Source organism: Jatropha curcas, chromosome 1 (genome assembly GCF_041381405.1).
Source record: "Jatropha curcas cultivar XTBG-Jc1 chromosome 1, XTBG_Jcur_1.0, whole genome shotgun sequence".
In the NCBI taxonomy this organism is placed as follows: Eukaryota; Viridiplantae; Streptophyta; class Magnoliopsida; order Malpighiales; family Euphorbiaceae; genus Jatropha; species Jatropha curcas.
In genome coordinates, this window is record NC_143151.1 from 27,777,901 (window position 1) to 27,805,197 (window position 27,297).

The 27,297-nt window shown below is 33.8% G+C and overlaps 3 protein-coding genes across 4 annotated transcripts; all 3 read left to right on the top strand.

Annotated features, from left to right (window-relative positions):
* The first annotated feature begins 371 nt into the window (after positions 1–371).
* LOC149499290 (uncharacterized) lies at positions 372–6,323 on the top strand. Its single transcript, XM_089717387.1, has 11 exons — positions 372–524; positions 811–926; positions 1,567–1,672; positions 2,123–2,221; positions 2,329–2,394; positions 2,539–2,655; positions 3,334–3,408; positions 4,316–4,418; positions 5,420–5,467; positions 5,680–5,801; positions 5,930–6,323. Exons 1-11 carry the CDS (start codon positions 459–461, stop codon positions 6,026–6,028), a joined length of 1,017 nt encoding a protein of 338 aa, XP_089573513.1. The 5' UTR covers positions 372–458; the 3' UTR covers positions 6,029–6,323.
* An 11,128-nt stretch (positions 6,324–17,451) lies between these two features.
* On the top strand, positions 17,452–23,531 carry LOC105630107 (Coatomer, alpha subunit). Of its 2 annotated transcripts, XM_012211807.4 has the most exons (6): positions 17,478–17,571; positions 17,702–17,742; positions 17,988–18,231; positions 19,027–19,521; positions 19,770–21,944; positions 22,370–23,531. In XM_012211807.4, exons 3-6 carry the CDS (start codon positions 18,024–18,026, stop codon positions 23,146–23,148), a joined length of 3,657 nt encoding a protein of 1,218 aa, XP_012067197.1. In that variant the 5' UTR covers positions 17,478–17,571; positions 17,702–17,742; positions 17,988–18,023; the 3' UTR covers positions 23,149–23,531. The 2 variants fall into 2 exon arrangements, with proteins under 2 accessions (XP_089576666.1, XP_012067197.1); XM_089720540.1 differs by having other exon boundaries at positions 17,452–17,742.
* A 2,245-nt stretch (positions 23,532–25,776) lies between these two features.
* On the top strand, positions 25,777–26,775 carry LOC105630108 (uncharacterized). The gene has a single exon (XM_012211808.4). The coding sequence runs from the start codon at positions 25,957–25,959 to the stop codon at positions 26,545–26,547; it is 591 nt and encodes a 196-aa protein (XP_012067198.1). The 5' UTR covers positions 25,777–25,956; the 3' UTR covers positions 26,548–26,775.
* Positions 26,776–27,297: the final 522 nt, after the last annotated feature.

Genomic DNA, 27,297 nt, shown 5'->3' on the forward strand with positions numbered 1-27,297 from the left:
AAAGTGAGAAATCTCAGATTCGACTCTTTTCAATCACAAAAATTATCACGAATTTAGTGAGGCAACGGGAAAACTACCTCTGTTGTATATCCCATAATACTATTTTTACCCCAACCTCGTTATGAATCGAAGTAATTGACTTGTCTTAACTCTTATAAACAAATGTGTAATTATTTGAGTCATTAGAGAAAATAATAATAATAAAAAAGGATAGCGGACGGAGTGAAAAAAAATTGATTTAGCTTGTGTTAAATTGAATTGGGCTAATTATGGGCCGCGTTGCTGGGTTACCTCTGTAAATCTGGTCCCAAACTACAAAATCCAACAAAAGACCAAGGCCCAAAAAACTTCCACTTGACATTTTGTCCCGTTATCTCTCCAACTGAAATGTGAAGATTTGGTTGCCAAATTGAACGGTTATAATTACTGGCCTCTCCCGCCAGTGTGTCCGTACACCAATGGCCTCACTGTTTGCTACGCCACCAAAATCTCCAACTCTTCACTTCTTCTCTCAGCACAAGCAGGTAATATTGTCTCTTCCTTTGTCATTTATGAAAAATGATTTTCTTTGATTCATTCATCAAAACCCTAGTTTATATGCATTTGATTAAGAAGTGCTACTTTGATTATCAGCCAATTGAATTTTGCGAGAATTCACATTTAAGTTTTTCTTTTTCCTTTTCTCGGAATGCAAACAGGTTCTTTTGATTGATTTTCATATTTCTGAAGTTTTAATTAGCTTTCATTTTAGTTGCTAATATTACTTATGTTAACTGACTTTGGTTTTGGGCTGTTTGTTTCTTGCTATAGGTGTTTCCTTGCTTTGTAATACAGAATTCATTGCTTCCAGGATGGAAAATTGGGTCCTTCATCATAACGAAACTCAACTTGCATTTTACTGCAACTACACTGGAGCCGAAGAGGAGGTAATTGCTCTGTGCTTTGATTTGTTTAACTTGATATATATATTTATATATAATTTATTCAGGATCGCATGATTTCTTATATATTAGCTTATCTTGTTATCCTATATGTGTTTCTACTTGTAAAATTTTGTACTACATGGCCTCAATGGGTAAAAAGAAAAAATTGTAGCTGTAGTCCGTAGATGGTGAGTATTTTTTGTGAATCTGGAATGAACCTAGCTTCAGCAGAGTGGTTTGAGTTGTGTTGGTTGGGAGTTTACAGTGAGTAGGTTAGAAATCAAGATCCACGATAGATAAGGTATAATGGACATACTTCATATGCATGCAGCTCTCTACTCTCAACTAATGCAGGATAAATTAATGAAACTGTCTTATTTTTCACAAAATAAATAAATAAATCTTAGTGTATCAATAATTTATTTCGACCTTGTAAGAAATTACTGTTTCTTCAACTCTGTTAATGCTTGATTTGGCTGAATGCAAAATTGGGTGATCGCTACTTATGAATTTTTTAAGATTTATTTGGAAATGTATTTGTGCTTCTGCAGTGATGGTTTGTCCAAAATCTTTAGTTGTACCTAATCGCAAGTGATACTGCACCTATTGATAGTAAGATGCTGTATTTGGGTAAATAAAACAGGAAAACTTTCATCTGTGCAGTCAGTCAAGATGCCGAGGAATCGTTCAAAAAGACAGTAGAAATAGACAGATTAATTGATATGCTGAGGGATGCAAATCCAACAGAAGTAAGTAAACTGTGAGTTGGCACTTGTTTTTATGTTATCCGCCCAAACTCTGTATTTCATATTTGACAGCACAAGCATTTGCTATTGTGATATGGACATGGATTCTTCTATTCGTTTGGGCAGAAATATGGCTGCTTTTAAACAGGTTGTTTTAACAATATATTAGGACAGAAGAGGTAATATCCTGAAAGCATTTCCTCTGCTAAGCTCCCATTGGTCATATTTCTTAAGGCTTCCAGTTTTGTTAAAATGTGACCAAAATGCAAAGGTCTCCTTATCTTGGCTACTGCGAGACGGTGTTTTCAACACAAATAGACTACAAGTCTTCTGGATATAGATTATTTTTATATTTCCTTTGTATTGATAAGAATCTCATCACCATATATATTGGATTAATACACAAATTCATTCAATTAACTCAATATTGCTGCATTTTGCCTCTGTGAACAGCTTCAGAAGCTTGTTGTCGAAAATATCCTTGCTTTCAATGAGGGTTTTTGGATTCGCCTTGCTGCTAGAACTGATACCTGCAAATCGGAAGATGATAAAGCATGGTTTTTGACTTGGTTAATTCTAGGCTTTTTATGAATGTTTCTGATGCTGACCTCTTTCTAGTGCTTGGCTTTTTAAAAGAGTTGCTTGGTTACTTCTTGCAGAAAGATTATGAAGAATTGGCAATTTCAGTGATGAGCATTGTGGATCGCCTTGTCCACAAGACTAATGTACCTCCCTCCCTCTGTCTCAAACACACACATATACAAAAGCAAATGGTCAACCAATGTTGTTTAGTTTCCCTGAGTATTTCATCAATAACAGTTTCAGTTTTATTTGTTTATTTTGTTTTTCTCATTGCCTTTTCCCTGTAGGAAAGGATTGAATCAGCTACTGATGTCCTCAAGGCAGTTTTGAAACCCGTAGTTGAGGAGGAGGAAGAAATTCGATGGCCCCCAAGAGATCCTGATGCTCTCAAACTAATGGAGAAAGTAAATATTTGCTTTGCTCTAGTTTGTAATTTATTGTGCAAGGGGTTCTCGTGTGGTGACACATGCACATTTATGTCCTTTCATGTGCTGTTTCAGATTATTTTTGCTATCTATATAGAATATAAAGTTCATATGTATGAGTTTGGCTGTTTCCTTTCCCCATGCCTAATGATGTTAGCCTGCATTATTACTTCATTTTGAATAGCTTATATAATATTATGTAATTTATTCATCAAATTTGCAGTGCTTTAGGAATGGAATAGAGAATCATTACATTTAAACAGTAGAAAGTGATGAGAAAAAAAAGTTTTCTTTTTGTGGGAAGATAAAAGTTCATTGAAAGTGAACTAGTTAATCAATTACTGGAAAAAAGGGGGCGAAAAAAACAAGAGTGCTTTTGCTTCCTTTCTAGTTATGCATGTTCGTATATCTCACAAGAATAGAGGATCCCATTTCTACTGAGAATCCTCTTGGGCACCAGGCAAGCGGTGAATAGTTAGCACAGGGCTAGGGTACATTGTAGTTTTGGATCTTCCCGAGCAAAGATGAACATCACTAGTTGGATTAAATAGTAATGAACTTTTTACTCATTTTTTGCTATGTATCTTCGAAGTTTATGCAACTACAACTTGTTCACTAATTCGTAGTGATTTTATGCTTCTTCTTCCTGGTCCTCAGGAGATAATCCAAAGGGAGCAAGAAGGGCAACTAGATGAAGGGTTCCTTTCAGAAGTTAGTGCTCAACTACGACAAGTGAGTGTATTTTGTTACTCCCTCCATCCCATAATGTTTGTCCATGTTTCCATTTTTGGATGTCCCAAAATGTTTGTCCACTTAACTTAAAGATATTTAATTTTCCTTCATACCCCTCATTATAAATGGTTTTAAACTCTAGGAATAACTTTTTTTTTTTTTTTTAAAGGAGGACAATTTTAGAAAAGTATGGATATTTTGTATGATGTGACACTCTAATTGATGTATTTCTTAAACTTTGAGCAAAAGTCAACAGGACAAACATTTTGAGAGGGAGGGAGTATTTTAAATCCTAATGACAAAAGAAGCTATTGTATGAATCTACTACAACATGTTTGTCCGATATTCCTTTGGAATTTCATACTATTTATATATAGTAAGACTTGTTTAGAGTAATTATGGAAAAAAAGCATTTGGAGTATATTTCAATTTGAACTAAAGGTCTATTTGGTTTACTGGTTGTAGTTAGCTGTTGGCGAAGGAGGGTTGGTGGTTGAAGGGTCAAATGTTAATAGCTAGAAGTATCAGCTTTTAGTTATAAGTTTGAACTGCCAACTGCTGGATTTTGAAACACTGCTCAAATTTGCCAAACGCCCTTAACTAGCAGATGGGAGCTTAAACACCAAAAGCTAGTTCCTAACCACTTATCCAAACAGTAAAAGTTAATATCCAAAAGTTTGACTGACGTAAATTAGAGAATAACTAGAGCAAAAAGTGGAGCAGGCATGCTAGTGTGGCAGAACATGGTGTAGCCTCCTTAACTGTTTTAGGCGCTCTTCTCTCCTCTGTCAGAATGTTCAACCTCCATCTGAATATTTGAGACCTTAATAAACTCATATTAATTTCAATTTGCCAAGTGGGTGTTTTGGTTTTCCCAATTAAATCCTTTTCCTTTTACGCATTTCAGGCAAAAGAAGATAAGGATAAACCAGGGCTTGAGGCAATGTTGCAGAAGGTTTTGCAACTCTATGCTTCCAGAGTTCTGTCCAAACGTAGTTATGCAAAGAAAGGTGACTTCATTATTTTTGCTATATCTTTGAAACTCAAATTCTCCAAAACATTATGTCTTTAGTTATTTAAAACATCAAGATTCTGAAAATGTGTTGAAATCAGGATAGTGGCCATGAGGCAATTATTATATTTTATTCTTAAAGTTGGTTTTGGCTGTTCTTTTAAACCTTGAGCAGCCTGCTAAGTTCAATCAAAATATTTGTTAACTGGCCCATATATTATCCATTTGTTTTGGTTAAAATCGCAGGAGAATGCTTGATTAATGGTCAAACTGCATACTTGCAACCAAACCTTGTCACAACTGTTTGGCTTCAAATTTAGTGTAAAAAAAAAAAAAAAAGAAAAGATTGAGGCTTGAGTTGAGATTGTTGCAGTGAAAAAGTATAATGCAGCTACAGAGACACTTACCCAGTAAATAGTAAATATATGCACTCAAAATTAGTTTGTAATATTCACGCGCGAAGTTTTCTTTCTATTCTAAAGTATAATTATTTATATTTTCTACTTTGGATATCAATTTTGATAAAAAGAAGAGATGTTTAGGATTTAGAGGTTGCCATATTGACCCCTTGAAGAAATGTAGTGTCAAAAAATTTAAACAGATTTAGTTTTACTTTAAAGTGTTAGCATTAGCCTGTTTGAGGAGGGGCAATCCTGTTTTGTAGTGTTAAAAGCATAAACCCATCTTTGGGCCTTCATCTACAAGTTCAATTGGTTCAGCAATACGTACTTACCTTGTGTTTTGTTGATCTTTTAAATCCAATAGACTGTTTGTCATCTTTCATAGTCTTGTACGGATTACATGCAACAAATGTTGCACCTATGCAGTGGACTTTCGTGTCTGAATGTTGATTAGTTTTTCATATTTTCAAAGTTTGGTGTGATTGGAACTTTTCTGAAATAAATATATAACTGTTAAAATGTGTCATATTCTTACTGCTTCTGTGCTCATCAATTGAACGCCTTGATCAACCTCTTGCTTGTCGTGTTTGCCGTGTAGGAGATGAAGTTTTGAAGTCCGAGCAGTTTCTTGAAACTATAATCAAAGGTTTCTTTACTAGTCCCTTTTCATTATCATTATATAAAACACAAATGTCATCATTAAACTTGTATTACTCTCCTTCGTAAGTGGAAAGATGCTTCGTTGCTTAATTTCTTTTCAATTGGTTTTTTCATGGTTTATTCTCCCTGTGAAATTTGATGCCTGGTTATTGCTTTATAAACGTCTTGCGGTTCCTTTCAACATTTAATTTGGTGCAGCTCCTGAGGAAGAGTGGAACAAGCTTTTGATTAATGGAATGACAGTAGGCAAGGGAGAAATTTCTCCTGATGAACTTTATGCTGTTATTAAGAAAAGAATTGAGCGTACGCTGATCAGAACAGTAAGAAAACCTGAATGTTATATCTCTATATATCATTTATATTATCACTCACTCCATTTACCTTACAAATAGTAACACATTTTCTTTTCGATGTTTTGCAATTTTCATTTGCTCCTCTTTTCCCTCAGGAGGGAGGTTCTTACCAACAGCGCATTCTTACTGAATACCTTAAAGGCATTGAATCAAGAGCAGAGGAGATCGTCCGAGTGCTTCAGGGCAAGTTGTAATATTAATAAAATAATGTATTTGATACTGTAAAATTATGCAGAGAAGTTTCTTATTTGAATCGGAGAAGAGAATGTGAAGACTACGCATTTGGGAGGAAAGTGGCCGTAGATTTTGTGCAGTATTACTTTCTGTATTCAGAATATCAGATAATTAGTTTTTTATTTGACCAGATTCATATAGCAGTAGCACCAATAATTCTTTTATAGAAGGTGCAAATGCAATGTAAAACAGTTTCTGCTTTTGAAAAAAAAAAATTCAATAAGAACAAAATTTAGTATTTATAGTACATTAAAATTGTTGTTCTTAATATACTGCTACCCTTTAGGTATCCATATACTGCTAGAATCCCCTTCTGGGATGGCTTGATGGCTTAATCATGATTTGTATGGTGTAGCTCACGTTAGACTTTTGCATGTAATTCTTAGAGCTTTGCTCTCCATTTTCACCAAAAAAAAAAAAAAAATGTTGTTCTTAATATTAATCCTTTTCAAGTAATAAATATTTATTTATCATCCATTTTAAAAAATGGACTTTACCGGAATTTTATAATTTGATTCTATCCATATCTTTGGTTTGGCCTTTTCTTGTTGAAATCTTAAGCTTCGGGCCTGCAAATGACTAAAATTAAAACATATTAAAAAACGATTTAAAAATTTGTAAATGTAATTTAGTTATTTCAGTAAACTTCAATTTTAAAAAATTGTTTGGTCATTAGAATTTAAGGTATAAAAAAAAACTATACTTGAGAAAAATAATATATAAAGAATTAAAATAAATTAAAATAAAATTTTTAATTTAAATATTATTTAGATATTTAAATATTAACATAACAAAACCAGTGGATTGACATGAAATTAAATATAATTCAAAAATATTTAATAAATTTAACATATGTTCAAAATATATTATTTAAAAAAAAGTCAAATACTATATAACAGGCCATGGTTTTTCTATATAGTTTTATAATTAATGAAATTGATGTTTTTATACTTCATTCTAATTTTCCAATTGCAGTGAAATTTAATTTTTCTATCCTTTGATATAAGAAAGCATTTCCCATGTATCTGTGAAATACACGACATCAAATATTTAACTTTTAAATTCATGAAACAGTAACTAGAAATTTCACAAATTTTAATATCTAGTTTTATAAAATATAAACAACATTTGTGCAAGTGGACAATATAAACAATAAAACGGTCCGTCAATGCATGATGATGAAAATGAAAAATAAGAATCATCAAATGAATTGACAATAATATTGCTTTTGGAGTATAAACTTATTGTATTTTGACTATAGAACTCCTAATTTCGTTTTCTCGTACTAACTTTTCTATTTTTTTATATTAAGGATTTTCATGAAAAATAAAATTGGTGAATAGTAATGAAACATCCCGAATTTTTATTTTCGAAACTTTCGAATTTTTATTAAATTGAAAATCTCGATTTTCAACTATATGGGCTATAAATACCAAACAATTTCAATTTGAGCCCAAAGTTTTTATGAGTTGGGCCCAAGCCCAAATAAAATGTCGAAAATTTTGAATCGTAAACAGATAGATTTTTGAGAAATAATATGAAACCCCGTAATTTAACCTACTATGAATATATAAAAATTAATTATCCTAAAATCAAATACTCTTATTATTGTTATTATTGAGTAAATTGAGGAAATGTTCTAGAACCTAACCAAAACAATTAAAATAAATCAAATCAGACCAGAAAACTAATTAATATCTTTGAAACTGAGTCAAATTACTGAATCAGACCAAACCGGTTCGAATCGAACCGGAATAATCTAGAAACTGATTTATTTTCTTTTTCTTCCTCTCTTCCTCTTCTTTCTTCGTTTTTTTTCAGCGGCAGCGGCGACCCCCCCCCCCCTCTCTCTTCTTCCTCCCTCCATTGGTTTTCCGGTGACCTCGTCATCACCAAACGGCTCCAGTCCTCTCCATCATCGATGGCGAGCTTCTCCCTCTCCTTCTTCATCTCCGATTCTGGCAAAGCCTGGGAATCACGAGCAAGTCGCCATTCTATTTCGCTCGAGACAGTTGCGTCTCCGGCGATTGCGGACCAGTCGAGTGGTCCTTCTCATCGGCGACAACCCTCCAGTCTCTCTCTCACTTCGTGTAGTTGTCGTTAGCGCAGCAAGGGAGGCGCATGGGTTGTGTTAAACTGATCTACACAGCCCCCATTTTCTGCTTTTCTTCCCGTTTTTCGGCCAAATGAGCTACTAGTCCAACAAACAAGCGTTAGATTTGGGCTCTCAAGGAAATTTCGAGCAATTTGGTGTGGATAACGCGAAACTCTGGGCAGAATCGACTTTCCGGCCACCATGAACGGCGGTCCGGCGAGTCTCCGGCGAGGCCCCAAAGAAACAGAATTGTTCCCTCCTTACACTGATCATGGAATCATCATCCGACTTTCGATTGGTACGCCCTAAGACCCAGTTCTTAATTTTTGTATAAATTTCAAATTTAATTGATTAGTAAATTTAATCGATTATTTAAGAAGATTTAATTAAATAACAAGAAATTAGAGTATTGGGATAGTTATATGTAAACAAAACATTTGTCTTTAATCGAATATGATTCCTCGTTAGATAAATACACTAAATCTTGAAATTTAGGTTACAAGTCATTTAGAATAATTGTTACAAATCGAAATGTGAAAGATAAATTGGAATTAGTTAGTTAGTTAATTAGTAAGATAAATTGGAATTAGTTTGTTAGTTAATTAGTATAATCATTAGCTTAAAACCAGTTGGTTGTGCATAAGATAATTAAGAGGAGTTTTCAAACGATTAACGGAGTTTAGATGTATAATTCTGATAAACTAAGAATTCGAAAGCCTAACCACTTCCGATATGGATATAAGAATATAAGAATCAAATCTAAATAAATAGTAGTTATAAATAGTTATTGTTAAAAATAGGTTTTAACAACTTAACAATTTAATTACCATAGAGTTATTAATTTGGTCAGCTTATGATTTAGCAAATAATTTTATATGAGTATTGTTGAAAGTTGTTATATTTATAAACTCATGGTTGAGATAATTGGGTGTTGATACTGATGTTTAAGGAGGATGGGACTTAAATTGTTGGTTGCCCGACGGATGGGCTGCGTGCATTGATTGATAAATATATATAATATTGTGATATTTGAGCAGGTAGATAGTCCAATTTTTAGGGGAGGTGCTGCCGAAATTTCGATAGAACTTAGATTAATTTTAATTAACAACATAATTAATAAGTTTAGTTAGATTAGTTCTATAACTTGGTACATAATAAATAGAGTGCTCTGATTATTTATTATCTTTATTACGCATTTAATCATTTACATATTTATTTATTTGTTTTCATTATTGATGTTATTATTGTTATTTATTTTTATTTATTTTATTATTGTTGTTTATTGTTAATACTATTTATTTATTTATTTGCATTGATTTTGGATGTTTAATTGTGCATTGCATTACGATGTTTAATTGATTTATATGTCTGCATTTGATTGCATTGTTTGATTACCTGTGCTGTGAATATGTTGTGCCTTGTTTGTGTGGAATTGGGATGAAGTGGACCACCATGGGTTTGTGAGGACGGTCTGTGATATGGATCCGATTATGATTTGACATTTGACCGTCGGCCGGGAAAATGGGAGATCGGCGCCCCCTTGTGCACCTGATGATATAGATTATATGGAAATTCACAGGATGGCTTCTTGTTGTTGCGCACCTGATAATCTAGATTTGATTGTAGCCCGCAGGGTGGCCTCCTGTTGTGAGCACTTGATGATCTAGATTGGATGGAGACCACCGGGTTGCCTCCTGTTGTTATGGAAAAGAAACGAGAGAATGGAAAAATAATGAGAGGACTGGTCAGTGAGGATTAGACCAGTTGGCCGTATGGGGGATCGGCTCCCTGGTGCACATGTATGAGAGGGCGAGCCATGTGTGAGGACGGCTCGTTGGGGTTTCAGGTGGCGCCACTGACTAATTTCCACGTGATGTGATTATATGAAGATGTTTATGATTGTGAGTGCTGGTGATATGCCGTTTGTGTGACTGGCTGCGTGAGCATATAACTAGTCAGATGACTAGATTAATATGTGTACACATTTGTGTGACTGCGTGTGATGTGCAATAATTATTACTCCTTAGAAAACTCACATGTCTTGTTTGATTTTTCAGGAAGTAGGTTTTCCTTTAATCCGATTTAGGCTATGTTTCTTCGGCGCAGGGCAATAAAGAATTTTTCCTAGTTCCATAATTATTTTGCTATGTACACTAACAGTTAGTGACTCCGCAGTTGTAGGATTTGTATACTTTTAATCGTTTAATATTTAGATGAGATAATTATGTGAACCCATATTATAAATGTAATGCATTGTTAATTAGGCCCGAACTGTGGAATGTTGTAGCCGATAAATTTTGGCCGAGATTTAATAAAATATCGAGGTTTATCTTTCGTAATCATATGGGTTGAATGTGGAAATTTTATACTGAGATAATAGATTTTAACGTTTTAGGCTTACTACGGGCCTCGGGGGCCTTAAGCTTACCTGGGCCCTAGTGCCGGTCCGGCCCACGGAAATGGGTCGTGACAAAGTTGGTATCAGAGCTTAGGTTAAGGTTTTAGGACACAACTGCGGAGTATAGGAAATTTCTTTATGTTGGGATCGGCCGTAACCAACATAAGGAAGGAAACTTGTGATTTTCCTCTCTAGGAACGGTGGACGCACTAGACCCTATGAGGTGGGAAAATCCACATCTATTGTGTAGATCAATAGACTATAGAAGAAGTATTCAAGGTTTGAAATAGAGTAATACGTGATGGTAGTGGATTGGCCTGATCACCCAGTACACTACTTTTCATGTGAACTCTATTCCTGTCAGTGAGTAGGATAGTGTAGAAAATAAACAGGATTTTTATTAGTATGGTAGATTCATGAACATAAATAATAACTTTGAGGCAATTAGAAATTTGTGTCTAGTTTTCAACACAGCTACTGAATTTCTTTAGAATTTATTCAAAAAAAAAAAAAAAAAAAAAAAAAAAAAAAAAAAACCTTTTATTTTTGTTTTCATTATATTTACCTGACATTTTAAATTTAAAACCCCATTTTAATTTTGAATTCAAAATTGTGTTATGATAAATAATGTGAAATTGATTATTCATATAGAAAATTATTTTTTTTTTGAAAACTGTCTATTTATATCACGGGGCCAATTGGATTAGATCATAAAATGAAATGATTATGAGGATAGTAAAATTAGAAAGATTTGAAAAGAAGAATAAGACAAGTGGTGATGATGATATTAAGTAAAGTAGACAGTTAGTATCTAAGTAAGAACATAACATTGGAAAGGTTTGAGGAGATAATTCTAGTTTAGAAGATAGATTGCAACCAGAGTTAGAGTGTAGGACTGTCTAATGTAATAAATGAGAGAAATAACATTAGAAATGAACTGGAATGATTTAAGGGTATAGAAATGAAATATATAATAAGTGGTGATATATGTTTAGTTTTAGATAGGTGAGACAGGTAAATATTAGTACTGATGAGACAAGTGAGACAAGTGGTAAAGTAGCATTACCTTGGGACTTAAGGAATTTTATTAGTACTGATGAGAATTAGGTAGAAGGTGAATATTTAAGGCAAGCAATAAAGGTTAGGTTAAAATGTTGGTGAATAGATAAATCATGAATAATAATGATTAGTAGTACAAAAGAAACCAAGTGGACGAAATAATTAATAAGAGAGTATGTAGGATAAAGAATAATGTTAGGATGAGATGCTGATAGTAAATAACTCAGGAATTACAATGATAAGTAGTATGAAAGGAGAAAGAGTAGATGAAATAATTATTGAGAAATATATATTATGTACCTTCTTGATAAACCCTGTTTTATTGTAAGATTTTATTCAAAGAAAGATTTCTAAGGATTTCAGTAGCTGTTTGAAGATAGTAATTGGAGATTTAGGTAATAAACTCGAGTGTCTTTTTTACGCGGTTTATCTTATTCGTTCTTGAGCTAACTTTTTAATATTTGGAGTATCTCCTATGACTTTAAAATCACCTCTAGCTCTGCTCTTATCACCCCTACTAGATTTCAATTCGAGGACGAATTGTCTTAAGGGGGGGAGATTGAAACATCCCGAATTTTTATTTTTGAAACTTTCGAATTTTTATTAAATTGAAAATCTCGATTTTCAACTATATGGGCTATAAATACCAAACAATTTCAATTTGAGCCCAAAGTTTTTATGAGTTGGGCCCAAGCCCAAATAAAATGTCGAAAATTTTGAATCGTAAACAGATAGATTTTTGAGAAATAATATGAAACCCCGTAATTTAACCTACTATGAATATATAAAAATTAATTATCCTAAAATCAAATACTCTTATTATTGTTATTATTGAGTAAATTGAGGAAATGTTCTAGAACCTAACCAAAACAATTAAAATAAATCAAATCAGACCAGAAAACTAATTAATATCTTTGAAACTGAGTCAAATTACTGAATCAGACCAAACCGGTTCGAATCGAACCGGAATAATCTAGAAACTGATTTATTTTCTTTTTCTTCCTCTCTTCCTCTTCTTTCTTCGTTTTTTTTCAGCGGCAGCGGCGACCCCCCCCCCCCTCTCTCTTCTTCCTCCCTCCATTGGTTTTCCGGTGACCTCGTCATCACCAAACGGCTCCAGTCCTCTCCATCATCGATGGCGAGCTTCTCCCTCTCCTTCTTCATCTCCGATTCTGGCAAAGCCTGGGAATCACGAGCAAGTCGCCATTCTATTTCGCTCGAGACAGTTGCGTCTCCGGCGATTGCGGACCAGTCGAGTGGTCCTTCTCATCGGCGACAACCCTCCAGTCTCTCTCTCACTTCGTGTAGTTGTCGTTAGCGCAGCAAGGGAGGCGCATGGGTTGTGTTAAACTGATCTACACAGCCCCCATTTTCTGCTTTTCTTCCCGTTTTTTCGGCCAAATGAGCTACTAGTCCAACAAACAAGCGTTAGATTTGGGCTCTCAAGGAAATTTCGAGCAATTTGGTGTGGATAACGCGAAACTCTGGGCAGAATCGACTTTCCGGCCACCATGAACGGCGGTCCGGCGAGTCTCCGGCGAGGCCCCAAAGAAACAGAATTGTTCCCTCCTTACACTGATCATGGAATCATCATCCGACTTTCGATTGGTACGCCCTAAGACCCAGTTCTTAATTTTTGTATAAATTTCAAATTTAATTGATTAGTAAATTTAATCGATTATTTAAGAAGATTTAATTAAATAACAAGAAATTAGAGTATTGGGATAGTTATATGTAAACAAAACATTTGTCTTTAATCGAATATGATTCCTCGTTAGATAAATACACTAAATCTTGAAATTTAGGTTACAAGTCATTTAGAATAATTGTTACAAATCGAAATGTGAAAGATAAATTGGAATTAGTTAGTTAGTTAATTAGTAAGATAAATTGGAATTAGTTTGTTAGTTAATTAGTATAATCATTAGCTTAAAACCAGTTGGTTGTGCATAAGATAATTAAGAGGAGTTTTCAAACGATTAACGGAGTTTAGATGTATAATTCTGATAAACTAAGAATTCGAAAGCCTAACCACTTCCGATATGGATATAAGAATATAAGAATCAAATCTAAATAAATAGTAGTTATAAATAGTTATTGTTAAAAATAGGTTTTAACAACTTAACAATTTAATTACCATAGAGTTATTAATTTGGTCAGCTTATGATTTAGCAAATAATTTTATATGAGTATTGTTGAAAGTTGTTATATTTATAAACTCATGGTTGAGATAATTGGGTGTTGATACTGATGTTTAAGGAGGATGGGACTTAAATTGTTGGTTGCCCGACGGATGGGCTGCGTGCATTGATTGATAAATATATATAATATTGTGATATTTGAGCAGGTAGATAGTCCAATTTTTAGGGGAGGTGCTGCCGAAATTTCGATAGAACTTAGATTAATTTTAATTAACAACATAATTAATAAGTTTAGTTAGATTAGTTCTATAACTTGGTACATAATAAATAGAGTGCTCTGATTATTTATTATCTTTATTACGCATTTAATCATTTACATATTTATTTATTTGTTTTCATTATTGATGTTATTATTGTTATTTATTTTTATTTATTTTATTATTGTTGTTTATTGTTAATACTATTTATTTATTTATTTGCATTGATTTTGGATGTTTAATTGTGCATTGCATTACGATGTTTAATTGATTTATATGTCTGCATTTGATTGCATTGTTTGATTACCTGTGCTGTGAATATGTTGTGCCTTGTTTGTGTGGAATTGGGATGAAGTGGACCACCATGGGTTTGTGAGGACGGTCTGTGATATGGATCCGATTATGATTTGACATTTGACCGTCGGCCGGGAAAATGGGAGATCGGCGCCCCCTTGTGCACCTGATGATATAGATTATATGGAAATTCACAGGATGGCTTCTTGTTGTTGCGCACCTGATAATCTAGATTTGATTGTAGCCCGCAGGGTGGCCTCCTGTTGTGAGCACTTGATGATCTAGATTGGATGGAGACCACCGGGTTGCCTCCTGTTGTTATGGAAAAGAAACGAGAGAATGGAAAAATAATGAGAGGACTGGTCAGTGAGGATTAGACCAGTTGGCCGTATGGGGGATCGGCTCCCTGGTGCACATGTATGAGAGGGCGAGCCATGTGTGAGGACGGCTCGTTGGGGTTTCAGGTGGCGCCACTGACTAATTTCCACGTGATGTGATTATATGAAGATGTTTATGATTGTGAGTGCTGGTGATATGCCGTTTGTGTGACTGGCTGCGTGAGCATATAACTAGTCAGATGACTAGATTAATATGTGTACACATTTGTGTGACTGCGTGTGATGTGCAATAATTATTACTCCTTAGAAAACTCACATGTCTTGTTTGATTTTTCAGGAAGTAGGTTTTCCTTTAATCCGATTTAGGCTATGTTTCTTCGGCGCAGGGCAATAAAGAATTTTTCCTAGTTCCATAATTATTTTGCTATGTACACTAACAGTTAGTGACTCCGCAGTTGTAGGATTTGTATACTTTTAATCGTTTAATATTTAGATGAGATAATTATGTGAACCCATATTATAAATGTAATGCATTGTTAATTAGGCCCGAACTGTGGAATGTTGTAGCCGATAAATTTTGGCCGAGATTTAATAAAATATCGAGGTTTATCTTTCGTAATCATATGGGTTGAATGTGGAAATTTTATACTGAGATAATAGATTTTAACGTTTTAGGCTTACTACGGGCCTCGGGGGCCTTAAGCTTACCTGGGCCCTAGTGCCGGTCCGGCCCACGGAAATGGGTCGTGACAAGTAATCGCTTCATTTCACTTGAATAGTAATATTTTATTTGTTCACAATACTTAAAAAATGATTGGAATATATTGATTTTTTAAGAATACACAGTCGAATACCTAAATTTTACTATAAAGCTGATGCTAATCTAATCTCATATTAAGTGCCACCATTAGAGTAGTACTTCCATTTTATTTTTTCATTCCTTGATATTATAATAAAAAACTTTTAGTTATGTGTATGGTCAAAATTTTAATCTAATTGCAACTAAAGTAACGATAAAAAAGAAAAAATAAATGTAAATATTAAAATAAATTACACTTAATAAATATGGGTAAATTTAGAAAAGAATTTATTAATGTAGTCTCAAAATCCTAAATAACCACTTAAAGTGGAACAAAATAAAATATTCATTTGTTGTTATTAAAGTGTAACAAAATAAAATATTCATTTGTTGTTATTAAAGTGTAACGGACGTAGTAATTTATAAAATGCTAAAACCCCATTGCTTTTCAGATAAAAAGTGAAAAGTTCAAAAGAGATCTAAATGAGTTTTTAATCTTTTCACTAATGGGAGTGAAGTTTTGCATTGAAATTATCTCGAATATAAGAGTTTTTACCGGTTTAATGATTTAAGGTAACCCATCATCTTATTAGTCTTATTTCATTATAAATAATTTAATGTGAAAAATGAAATGTATATTTTTTTCTTTTTAAAATTTGACTGCCAAAATTTTTAACCATGATAATGCCACAATTGCATTTAGATTGTCAAAATTCCATTTAAACATGATAAGGAAGCAAATGTAATTTCAATTGTCAATTTGTGACTCCAAATAACAGATCTAGACCGTCTATTGACTTCTGTTTAAAATGTCCATTTGCTTAATATTCAAGTGTAGTACGGACCGACTAATGATGCAGCTCAAACATATCATAACCACCAAATTCCTATCCAACGGCACCATCCCCTTTCTTCGCGTCATTAAACATTTGTCATTAGTTTTTGTCAAAGACGTAATTAAGAAAGACAAATCATGCATTATAAATCCCTAGTATGAAATTTTTTTTTTTCTCACAAAATATTTGAAGGAGCGTAGATTCTCATATATACTTTTTTAAAGAATTATCTTTAAAATTTAAATAAATATACAATAATTTAACAACAGATTTTTCAAATCGGTTGTTTCAGAATTTTAGTGTGGCATAATTTTTAGAATTTATTAATCTATTAATACGTTAGTTTCCAGCATATTAATTTACATAGTACTTTTTATTCTTAAAATTTGAAATGTAATATTTTTTTTCTCAAAAAAATATTTTAATCATTGATTTATTATATTACTAGCAAAGCACGGGCTTTTAAATTGATGAGAGACTAAATTTAACTTTTTAAATTTTGTACTTATCATTGAAATTAATAGACAGACTAAATTGCTAATTCTAAATCTATAGAGACTAAGTTTATAATAATTTATTCTTAATGTTAATAATTTAACTAAATTCATTAATTAATGTAAATTTCATACTGAAGTAGCCTCATATGAGTTTAAGTCAGAACTAGAATTAATATATTACTATGTAAATATAATATAATATAAAATAAAATAAATCTAAAAATGTATAAAAATTTTGAGTTTAATTATTACTCAAATAAAAATTTATTAAAAAATTATATAAAAAATTTAGATGTGTTATTAATCTTTCTAATCATTCAAGTAAATTACCATTAACTGTCTTATTTTTAAATTTTTTTTTATAATTATTTAGCTTTTGTAGATTTGAATTCATATTTTCATTTATTGGTTATCTTGGATCAAAATTCGAATTCATTCATTCACTGGTAATATTTTATTTTGGGTGAGAGACTTGATATTAGATTCACTTGCATGTATGCTTAGCAAGGATAAAACATAAACTTCTTATATATATATATATTGATATTAGATTCACTTGCATGTATGCTTAGCAAGGATAAAACATAAACTTCTTATATATATATATATATATATATAAAGATAAGAAAAAAACTTAAACACATTCTTTATTGTCCAGTTCGCCCTGTCAAATTAACAAAATGCCTCCCATGTCCTAGCTATCGTTCTTCTCTTTCTCAAATTTACACACATAATACACTACTCATCATCGAGACACAGATCTAAGGGAGAACTGAAAAACCCCTCTCGGTCTCTCTCTTTCTCTTCTTCTCTCCGATCTACCTCTGCTTATTCGTTTATCTCAATTGGATATAAGCTCTATATCTCCCTTTCTATATGCTACAATCCTACATCTAATACTCTCCTTTTTGGGTTGTAGATGCGATTTGGTCTCTCCTCTTTGATCTAATCAGATCTAAGGTAAATTTTGGCGCTTCTATTCAAATCTCATTTCTGTATTGAAATATGGGATACTTCTAGATCTATTTTCTGTTTTCATTTCTACCGTTTGGTTGCCGTGATAATACGAGAAAATCTGATGGGAAAGTTGTCTTACGTGATTTCTGAAATTCGCGCGTGATTTGGTCTTACTTAGTCGTTTTTTGCTTTGGTGCTGCGTCATTTTGTCTCGTTTTGATCTGATTTGTGTTCTTTTTCTTGTGTAGTGATTTGAGGGGAGGGTTTTTTGTTGCTTAGAAAATATGTTGACGAAGTTTGAAACGAAGAGTAATAGAGTGAAAGGACTGAGTTTCCACAGTAAGAGACCGTGGATCCTTGCGAGTCTACACAGTGGCGTGATCCAGTTATGGGACTACCGAATGGGAACGCTAATTGATAGATTTGATGAGCACGACGGGCCTGTTCGGGGAGTTCATTTCCACAAATCTCAGCCTCTATTTGTCTCTGGAGGTGCGTGAATTGTCAAATTCTCTCTTACATTTGCTTTACCTCATTGGTTTCAAGCCTTATTACATTGCTGGAATGAATCTATTATGGTTTTGTGTATGCTATGCTGTTTTTAGTTTAAATCTCAGTTACTGATTAGAGAATGTTAAATTTGATTTTGTTTTGTCAGCTGTGGTAGAATTTGGGTTAGATCTGGGAGATTTGTGCTTAGGGAATAATGATTTGGTACGTTAGTAAAATGAAGTAGGAGATTACCATGGATTGGCTGAGAGTTTTAATTTCTGTGCTGCTGTAAAATGGTGCAACATTGCTTCAAGAACTCTATCCCTTCAGTTACCTGTTACCTTCATTGAGGACATTAATGTCTTGTTTCTTGTTGGTCCTATACTTCATTTTGAACTCTTGACATTCAAATTCAATGTGCTAATTTTGTAGTTAGAATTATTGATCTGCTGTCCTAGGCTTCTCTTTTAAATCTGGAATTCTGAATATAATAGTATCTGCGTATATTAGGTATATCTTTGTTAGTATTATTTTGGACGCAAAACCTCCCATCATATAATTTGGCAGGATCCATTTCTGGTCTGTGATATAGTGAAAGAGAATTGGTTACAGATCAAATTTTACTTGTAAATTAAATATTGAGTTCATGCATTAGTTATTACTTTGTGCTTCAATTTTTTGCCTAAAAATTTCAGACTGCCTCATAGATTGATGAGAAAATGTTGAAACAGAGTACTTGTTTGCCTTATTTTCTCTGCTCAGATGCCTGTTTCTAAATAACCAATGGTTTTGCAGGCGATGATTATAAGATTAAAGTTTGGAACTACAAGATGCATAGGTGCCTGTTTACACTTCTTGGTCACCTTGATTACATCCGTACTGTGCAGTTCCATCACGAGTACCCCTGGATTGTGAGTGCCAGTGATGATCAAACCATTCGTATTTGGAACTGGCAGTCACGAACTTGTATTTCTGTGTTGACTGGTCACAATCACTATGTCATGTGTGCCTCATTCCATCCTAAAGAAGACCTAGTGGTTTCCGCCTCTCTAGATCAGACTGTTCGCGTTTGGGATATTGGTGCCCTGAGAAAGAAGACAGTGTCCCCTGCTGATGACATACTGCGGTTGAGTCAGATGAATACAGACCTTTTTGGGGGGGTAGATGCTGTTGTTAAATATGTCTTGGAAGGCCATGATCGAGGAGTCAACTGGGCTGCATTCCATCCCAACCTTCCCTTGATTGTCTCAGGAGCAGATGATCGACAAGTGAAATTGTGGCGTATGAATGGTAAGTCGGTAACCATGTGACTTCTCCTAAATTTCCATACATATACATCATTAATGCCTTAAGAAGCATACTTGCAATACTAGTAAATTGCTCGTGTGAATTGAAAATTTCTAAATTCTAATTGCTCTTGATCCCATTTTTGGAAGCCTGATATGTGAAACCAGCATGCTTGCCTTTTTCGTCACTTCTTTTTATTACTTGGAATAAATTCACAACTGCAATTTTTTCTTTTGTTGACTTGTCTTCAGACACAAAGGCTTGGGAAGTTGACACTTTGAGAGGACACATGAATAATGTGTCATGTGTTATGTTCCATGCCAAACAGGATATCATTGTTTCAAATTCAGAAGACAAAAGCATTCGTGTTTGGGATGTAACTAAACGAACTGGAGTTCAGACTTTCCGTCGAGAGCATGACCGGTTCTGGATCCTTGCATCTCACCCGGAGATGAATCTCCTTGCTGCAGGCCATGACAGTGGCATGATTGTCTTTAAGTTAGAGAGAGAACGGCCTGCCTTTGCAGTCAGTGGTGACTCATTGTTCTATGCTAAAGATCGCTTTCTGCGGTTCTTTGAGTTTTCAACTCAAAGGGATACTCAAGTCATTCCCATTCGGCGACCTGGTACCACCAGCCTGAATCAAAGTCCAAGGACACTTTCTTACAGTCCTACAGAAAACGCTGTTCTTGTTTGCTCAGATGTGGATGGTGGATCTTATGAGTTGTATGTCATACCTAAAGACAGCATTGGTAGGGGTGATACTGTGCAGGAGGCAAAGAGGGGTGCTGGGGGATCAGCCATCTTTGTGGCTAGGAATAGGTTTGCAGTGCTTGACAAAAGCAGTAACCAAGTCTTGGTCAAAAACCTGAAGAATGAGGTTGTTAAAAAGAGTGGTCTCCCCATTGCTGCAGACGCAATATTCTATGCTGGAACAGGTAACTTGCTTTGCAGGGCAGAGGACAGAGTAGTCATATTTGATCTCCAGCAAAGGCTTGTTCTTGGAGATCTTCAGACGCCTTTTGTGAAGTATGTTGTTTGGTCTAATGACATGGAAAGCATTGCCTTGCTCAGCAAACATGCCATCATCATTGCTAGCAAGAAGCTTGTGCACCAGTGCACACTTCATGAGACAATCCGTGTAAAGAGTGGAGCCTGGGATGATAATGGTGTTTTCATTTATACAACTTTAAATCACATAAAATACTGTCTTCCTAATGGTGATAGTGGTATAATTAGAACTCTTGATGTCCCAATATACATTACAAAGGTTTCTGGAAACACCATATTTTGCTTGGATCGGGATGGAAAGAGTAGAGCTATTGTCATTGATGCAACAGAATATATCTTCAAACTTTCTCTCTTGAGGAAGAGGTATGACCATGTTATGAGCATGATTAGGAACTCTCAGCTTTGTGGGCAGGCAATGATTGCCTATTTACAACAGAAGGGTTTTCCTGAAGTTGCTTTGCATTTTGTGAAAGATGAGAGAACTCGATTTAATTTGGCCCTTGAGAGTGGAAATATTCAAATAGCTGTTGCTTCAGCGAAGGAAATTGATGAGAAAGATCACTGGTATAGATTGGGGGTGGAAGCTCTTCGCCAAGGTAATGCAGGTATAGTTGAATATGCCTATCAGAGGACCAAAAATTTTGAGAGGTTATCTTTCTTGTATCTCATAACCGGAAATCTGGAAAAGCTTTCTAAAATGCTGAAAATTGCTGAAGTAAAGAATGATGTTATGGGTCAGTTTCACAATGCCCTTTATTTGGGTGATGTGCAAGAACGCGTGAAGATCTTAGAGAGTGCCGGCCATTTGCCACTTGCTTATATAACTGCTAAAGTCCATGGGCTGGAAGATGTTGCTGAACGTCTAGCTGCTGAATTAGGAGAAAATGTTCCATCGTTACCTGAGGGTAAAGCGCCTTCCCTTCTGATGCCTCCAGCTCCCATTATGTGTGGTGGTGATTGGCCACTTCTGAGAGTCATGAAAGGTATATTTGAAGGTGGACTGGATAATGCTGGTAGAGGTGGTGTTGATGAAGATGAAGAGGCTGCTGAAGGTGATTGGGGTGAGGAACTGGATATGGTTGATGTGGATGGCTTGCAAAATGGAGACATTACAGCTATTTTGGAGGATGGGGAAGTGGCTGAAGAAAATGAAGAGGAGGGAGGATGGGATCTTGAAGATTTGGAGCTCCCACCTGAGGCAGACACACCAAGGGCCTCTGTCACTACTCGCTCCTCAGTTTTTGTTGCTCCAACTCCTGGTATGCCAGTAAGCCAGATTTGGATCCAAAGATCATCACTTGCTGCCGAACATGCTGCAGCTGGCAATTTCGATACAGCTATGCGATTGCTCAACAGGCAACTTGGTATTCGGAATTTTGCTCCACTGAAATCCATGTTTCTTGATCTTCATTCAGGTAGCCTCATACTATCTTTTTGAACTTGTGTATCAGTAATTTTTTTAACTTAATATATTTATATTTTCTTCTACTTCAATATCTTTATTTGTATATATATATTCACTGTACTAACTAATTTTAGTTTCATATTGTATTTATTTTATGTATAAAGATTAATTGCTTTTTAATCTAATAAATTTTCATCATGTGACATGTTACTGTGTTTTGAGTTGGTTTTAACTTTTATAGTCAATTTATTTATTTTTAAATAAAACTATCTATTTAATTTAACCCAGTCATATGTGTTCTAAACTTATCTTTATATTATCGTATTTTTATGCTCAAGTTCGTTATATTATTGTCATTCTTATACATGTATTTGTGCGCACATGCGCATGTGGATTTTCCCTTACTGATACAAATTTTTGGATCCAACCCTGCAGGTAGCCATACCTTTTTACGTGCATTTTCATCGACTCCAGTGATATCTCTAGCAGTTGAACGAGGTTGGAATGAGTCTGCTAGCCCTAATGTGAGGGGGCCTCCAGCATTGGTATTTAATTTCTCTCAGTTGGAAGAGAAGCTAAAGGCTGGTTACAAAGCCACAACAACTGGGAAATTCACTGAGGCACTTCGACTCTTCCTCAGCATTCTTCATACGATTCCTTTAATTGTTGTTGACTCAAGGAGGGAGGTTGATGAAGTCAAGGAGTTGATTATTATTGTTAAAGAATATGTTCTGGGTCTGAAGATGGAGCTCAAAAGGAGGGAAATGAAAGACAATCCAGTGCGCCAGCAGGAACTAGCCGCCTACTTCACCCACTGCAACCTTCAAATGCCTCATTTAAGGCTTGCTTTGTTAAATGCAATGACAGTTTGCTACAAGGCGAAGAACCTTGCCACTGCAGCTAACTTTGCTAGACGGCTATTGGAGACAAATCCCACAATTGAGAACCAGGCAAAGACGGCCAGACAAGTTTTGCAGGCTGCAGAAAGGAATATGACAGATGCCTCGGAGCTAAATTATGATTTCAGAAACCCATTTGTGACGTGTGGCGCAACATATGTTCCAATTTACCGAGGACAAAAGGATGTCTCTTGCCCATATTGTAGTTCACGGTTTGTGCCTAGCCAGGAAGGTCAGCTGTGTACTGTTTGTGATCTAGCAGTTGTTGGTGCAGATGCTTCAGGATTGCTCTGCTCTCCTTCCCAGATACGATAATTGAGACGCTGAACTTAGAAGATTTTCCAGCTCATCTTATTGGCAGCAGAAGAGGTCAACTTGATTGTTTCTTGTGTGCTAGAGAAAAGGTAAGAGAGATTATAGAAGAGTTTAAGTACCCAGTGAATTTGTTTGTGCCGTCTTTTCTTTTTACATTCTATTTTTTTGCCTTTTTCCCTTAATCTTCTTTGCCTCCTTTTTACTTGGTTGATTATGATTTTCAATGTAATAAACAACTTCAGAATTTTGACTTTTAGGCTATTCTTGTTAGTTGTTCATAGACAAGAATGGTCAAGGGCTCTTGTTAAATTAGATGATCTTTATTGGCAGGACAAACTATATATCAATATCAGTGTATTCAAGATTCCATGCCATTTGGCTAATTTGCTTTTCTAGTGGTGAATTGGGGATTCTCTTAGTTGGCAGTGACGTCAATTTTTCTAGTTCAAATAATTATTTTTTCACATATTTTCGGAAACCTTCAAACCAATCTTCTAAGGTGAGGTTTGACTTAGAATAATGAGATTTTTGATATAGTCCCTTAATGAAATTTGGAATTCAAAAATATATAAGTCTTACATTTACATTTTAAGTTTTATCTTTTTTCAATTTATTTTTTAATATATATATATATATATGACATTTGAAAATTTTTATATTTTATTTTTAAATACTTGATTTTATTTTGATTATAATTTAAAACATTTAATCTAGGAGAGAGATAAAAAAAGGAAAAAGTATATTCTTTTTTTAATATTTTTTTTATATTTGTATGATTTTGAGTGGATATATTTTTTAAAAAATAAATTTTCAAAATAGAATATACATAATATTTTAGGAGAGAGATAAAAAAGAAAAAAAAAACTTTTTTTTGTATGGTTGTGGAAAAAATTGATATTTTATTTGAAGAGGATAGAACTTTTTTTTATTAATTAATTAACTTACTTATTCCTTTTAGATTTACAACTTATAACAAGAGAGAAACAAAAATACTTGAATAAATTCATTAACCGATCAATTTTGAATCCTAACATAATTTGCTTTGTAATTTGCATTTAGTAGCTTAGCTTTAGTTCCTTTTTTTTTTTTTTTTTTTTGTTGTCCGTCAACATTAAATTTTATTAAATTATTGTCTTTCTAGTTGAAGAATGGGTTGATTTTTGAAATTCAAATTGCAAACTTTAATATAATTTGTTTCTTATTATATGTTGAGTTCTCAAAAGTACTCTTAATAATGATTTTTTATTTTTTATTTTTTTTCATTTTTGAATTAATATTTAACTACTATCACTTTAATTTATTAAGAGATTTATATTTCTCTTAAAATAAATAGATGACCTCTTAATGATTAAGTATTTTTAATTTTCTTAATACTTTTTTTCTTATATTTTAGATATATTTGACTTGAAAGAAAACAGTATTTATGAAACTAAAAAAGAAACTATAACTATATATTTTTGTGTGCATATAAACTTATTTATTTTTGTAATTGACTGGGTAAGTAATATTGTCTCTATAGCCAAAGTGACTAGGATTATCAATTCATATCATATTCTCATTTTTTTTCTCTCTACATAGCCGTAAAAAATAATTTATTATTATTTTTCATTATATTTGTATATAGATAATTGATTTGGGGTTGAGGGCGAGGGGTTGAAAATTAAGTGATTACTTGATTTTCTTTTTGGACACCTATTAGGATTTTAGAAATTTGTATTTATAAATTAGAAACTGAAAGATTAAATTTAAGAATGAGATTTAGGTTTATTTTAAGACCATTTTCATTAGATAAAAATAAATTAAATATATACAAATTAGCATTATAGGTAGTTTATATGGAAAAGTATAATACAAATTAACCTATTGTATTTATTTTAATCTGAACAAAAATTTATACTTTAAGATTATATAGATAAAAAAAAATTAAAAGAGTATAAAAAATGAATATATAACGAGTACAGTCAATATGTAACGCACGTCATAAAAAAGAGTAGTATATAATAAAATGATGATACTCACGTGATATCCCAATATTTTCTGTTCGGACACTGAAATAATAATCATCAAAAAGTTCTAACACTATTAACATAATTAATCTAAAAACAAATAAAAAAATATCTAGGGAAAAAATAATTTAGCCTTAGATTATAATCAACAAAATAGTTAAAATAGATATTTCGGACGAAATAAATTGTTATAAATTAGAGAATTCTCCGGTATTAATTTGATTATAATTATAATTTAAGTATCAATTTATATTTTTCCCTCTTTATGTAAACATCTTTCAAATAATGTTTCCCAATATTTTTAATATTAAGACATTTGTGGTCATATTCATCGAGTATGATAGGCATAAATTAAATTCATCAGGGAACAGGAATTGGAAATTTGTTTGCTAAAATGTAATGGAGCTGCTCACTGGCCAATCTCAGTTTATTACTATAAAAATATATATATATATATATATTATTAATTAATAAAAACTTATTAGAGAAGTCTTCGAAAAAAAAAACTTATTAGAGAAGGTTTCTATTCATACTTTGTAGTATACTTTTTGGACGGTTATTTAAATTTATCTAAAATAAATTATATTTCGTCTCGACGTGGCTAACAGTGATTGGTAGGAATACGTGCTCCAGTGGTGATTCTACGCCACATGACAACACTAACGTGGAACTGCCATAAACAACGCAAAGCCGGAAAATGATTAAATAACACATCTCAACCAAAACCAAACTACCAACTGCGAATAACACAGCACAGGCACGCAAAAAGAAATCGGAGGAATCCGTGATCGGGGGAAAGACAATGACTACGTCAGCCATATCATCCACCGCCGCTGCTGCTGTAAACACCACACAAGATGATCTTGTTTTTCTCGACGAACAAGAAACAGACAGTCTGTCTTATTGGGAATTTATTAACCCATCTGATGCCGATTCCGATACAGAATCTCTACATAGTCTCGAAAATGGCTTTGTTTCGTGGTATGCCTTATCTGCCCCTCCATCGTTAAAATCTAAAATTCCGAATCAGGAAATTGAGACCCAAGAGGCAATTCAAGACCAAGATCTTGTAGATGATGTGAATTGTTGCGATGATAATGTCAATTATTATCAAGGTAGTGTAGGGCCTATAATTTTCCCTGTTGTGGGTTATGGGATTGAGGAAGACGAGGAGAAAGAAGAGGAAGAGGAAGACGAAGAGGAAGAGGAAGATGGGTATGGGCTGGATGATGAGCTTGTGCCATGGCAAGTGAGTGGGAAATTAGGGAGACAGAGGATGAGGAAATTGGGGAAGAGGGTTTTTGCTAAAATGGCAAATTCAAAGAGGAATCCTTATTCTTTTGTGAAACCAGGGTGTGTTCGTGGTAAGCACGGTCTGGGAATCATGGCATGAAGAAAAAGGAGAAGAAGGAGCTTTGTTTGAAGGTAATGTGGGGAAAATCTGGTATTGAAATAAGGTTTTCTCCATTAATATATTTTATCTTTTGTGGTGGTTTAGGTGTAATTATTGGAATTTGAATAGGCTTAATTCAAGGTTTTTAGGTTATGTTGATTGGATGACTTGACAGTGGATGTTATCAAATGACTTATTTTATCTCAATGTCCATAGATTTTAACCCAATGATCCATTTGATTTCTTTGTGCCTTTGATTGGATTTACTATTGATTTGATAGTTGGGTTTAGTGATTGAATTTTTCGATTATAGTAATTGGATTTGTATCAGGAGAATGCTTTTAACGTCTTAGTTCAATGTATATCTTTTTTTTTATCATTTGTTTGTTTGCTTTATAATCACTTTCAGAAAAGTCTTTAAGCCTTGATCCCACTGTATAACAACCCTCGTTTACCCGAGCTTGGGACTTGATATGGTTTGCTAAGTTCACATAAGCGGACTGAAAAAATTTTAGTCTTAAGTGACAGGTCAAAATCCCAATTTCTTTTACCCAAATTTAAATCAATCGTACTATAAAGCTGGACATGAATAAATGGTTTCATTTGCTTTTGGGTAAAATTTGAGAATGGGTCATGGGCCTGAGAATTTGTCCAGAATATGGTTCTTTCTTTGGGTTAGCAAAGTCCTTCAGACAAGTGACATTAATTGTCTTGCCAGTTATGTCTTGATGAGGGCTCTGAATGTGATTG

Coding starts and splice junctions, on each gene's coding strand:
- LOC149499290 (XM_089717387.1), top strand. CDS start 459: ATGGCCTCACTGTTTGCTACGCCACCAAAATCTCCAACTCTTCACTTC. Junction 4,419..5,419: donor ACGTAGTTATGCAAAGAAAG/GTGACTTCATTA, acceptor TTTGCCGTGTAG/GAGATGAAGTTTTGAAGTCC. Junction 5,468..5,679: donor TCTTGAAACTATAATCAAAG/GTTTCTTTACTA, acceptor AATTTGGTGCAG/CTCCTGAGGAAGAGTGGAAC.
- LOC105630107 (XM_089720540.1), top strand. CDS start 18,024: ATGTTGACGAAGTTTGAAACGAAGAGTAATAGAGTGAAAGGACTGAGT. Junction 18,232..19,026: donor GCCTCTATTTGTCTCTGGAG/GTGCGTGAATTG, acceptor ATGGTTTTGCAG/GCGATGATTATAAGATTAAA. Junction 21,945..22,369: donor GTTTCTTGATCTTCATTCAG/GTAGCCTCATAC, acceptor CCAACCCTGCAG/GTAGCCATACCTTTTTACGT.
- LOC105630108 (XM_012211808.4), top strand. CDS start 25,957: ATGACTACGTCAGCCATATCATCCACCGCCGCTGCTGCTGTAAACACC.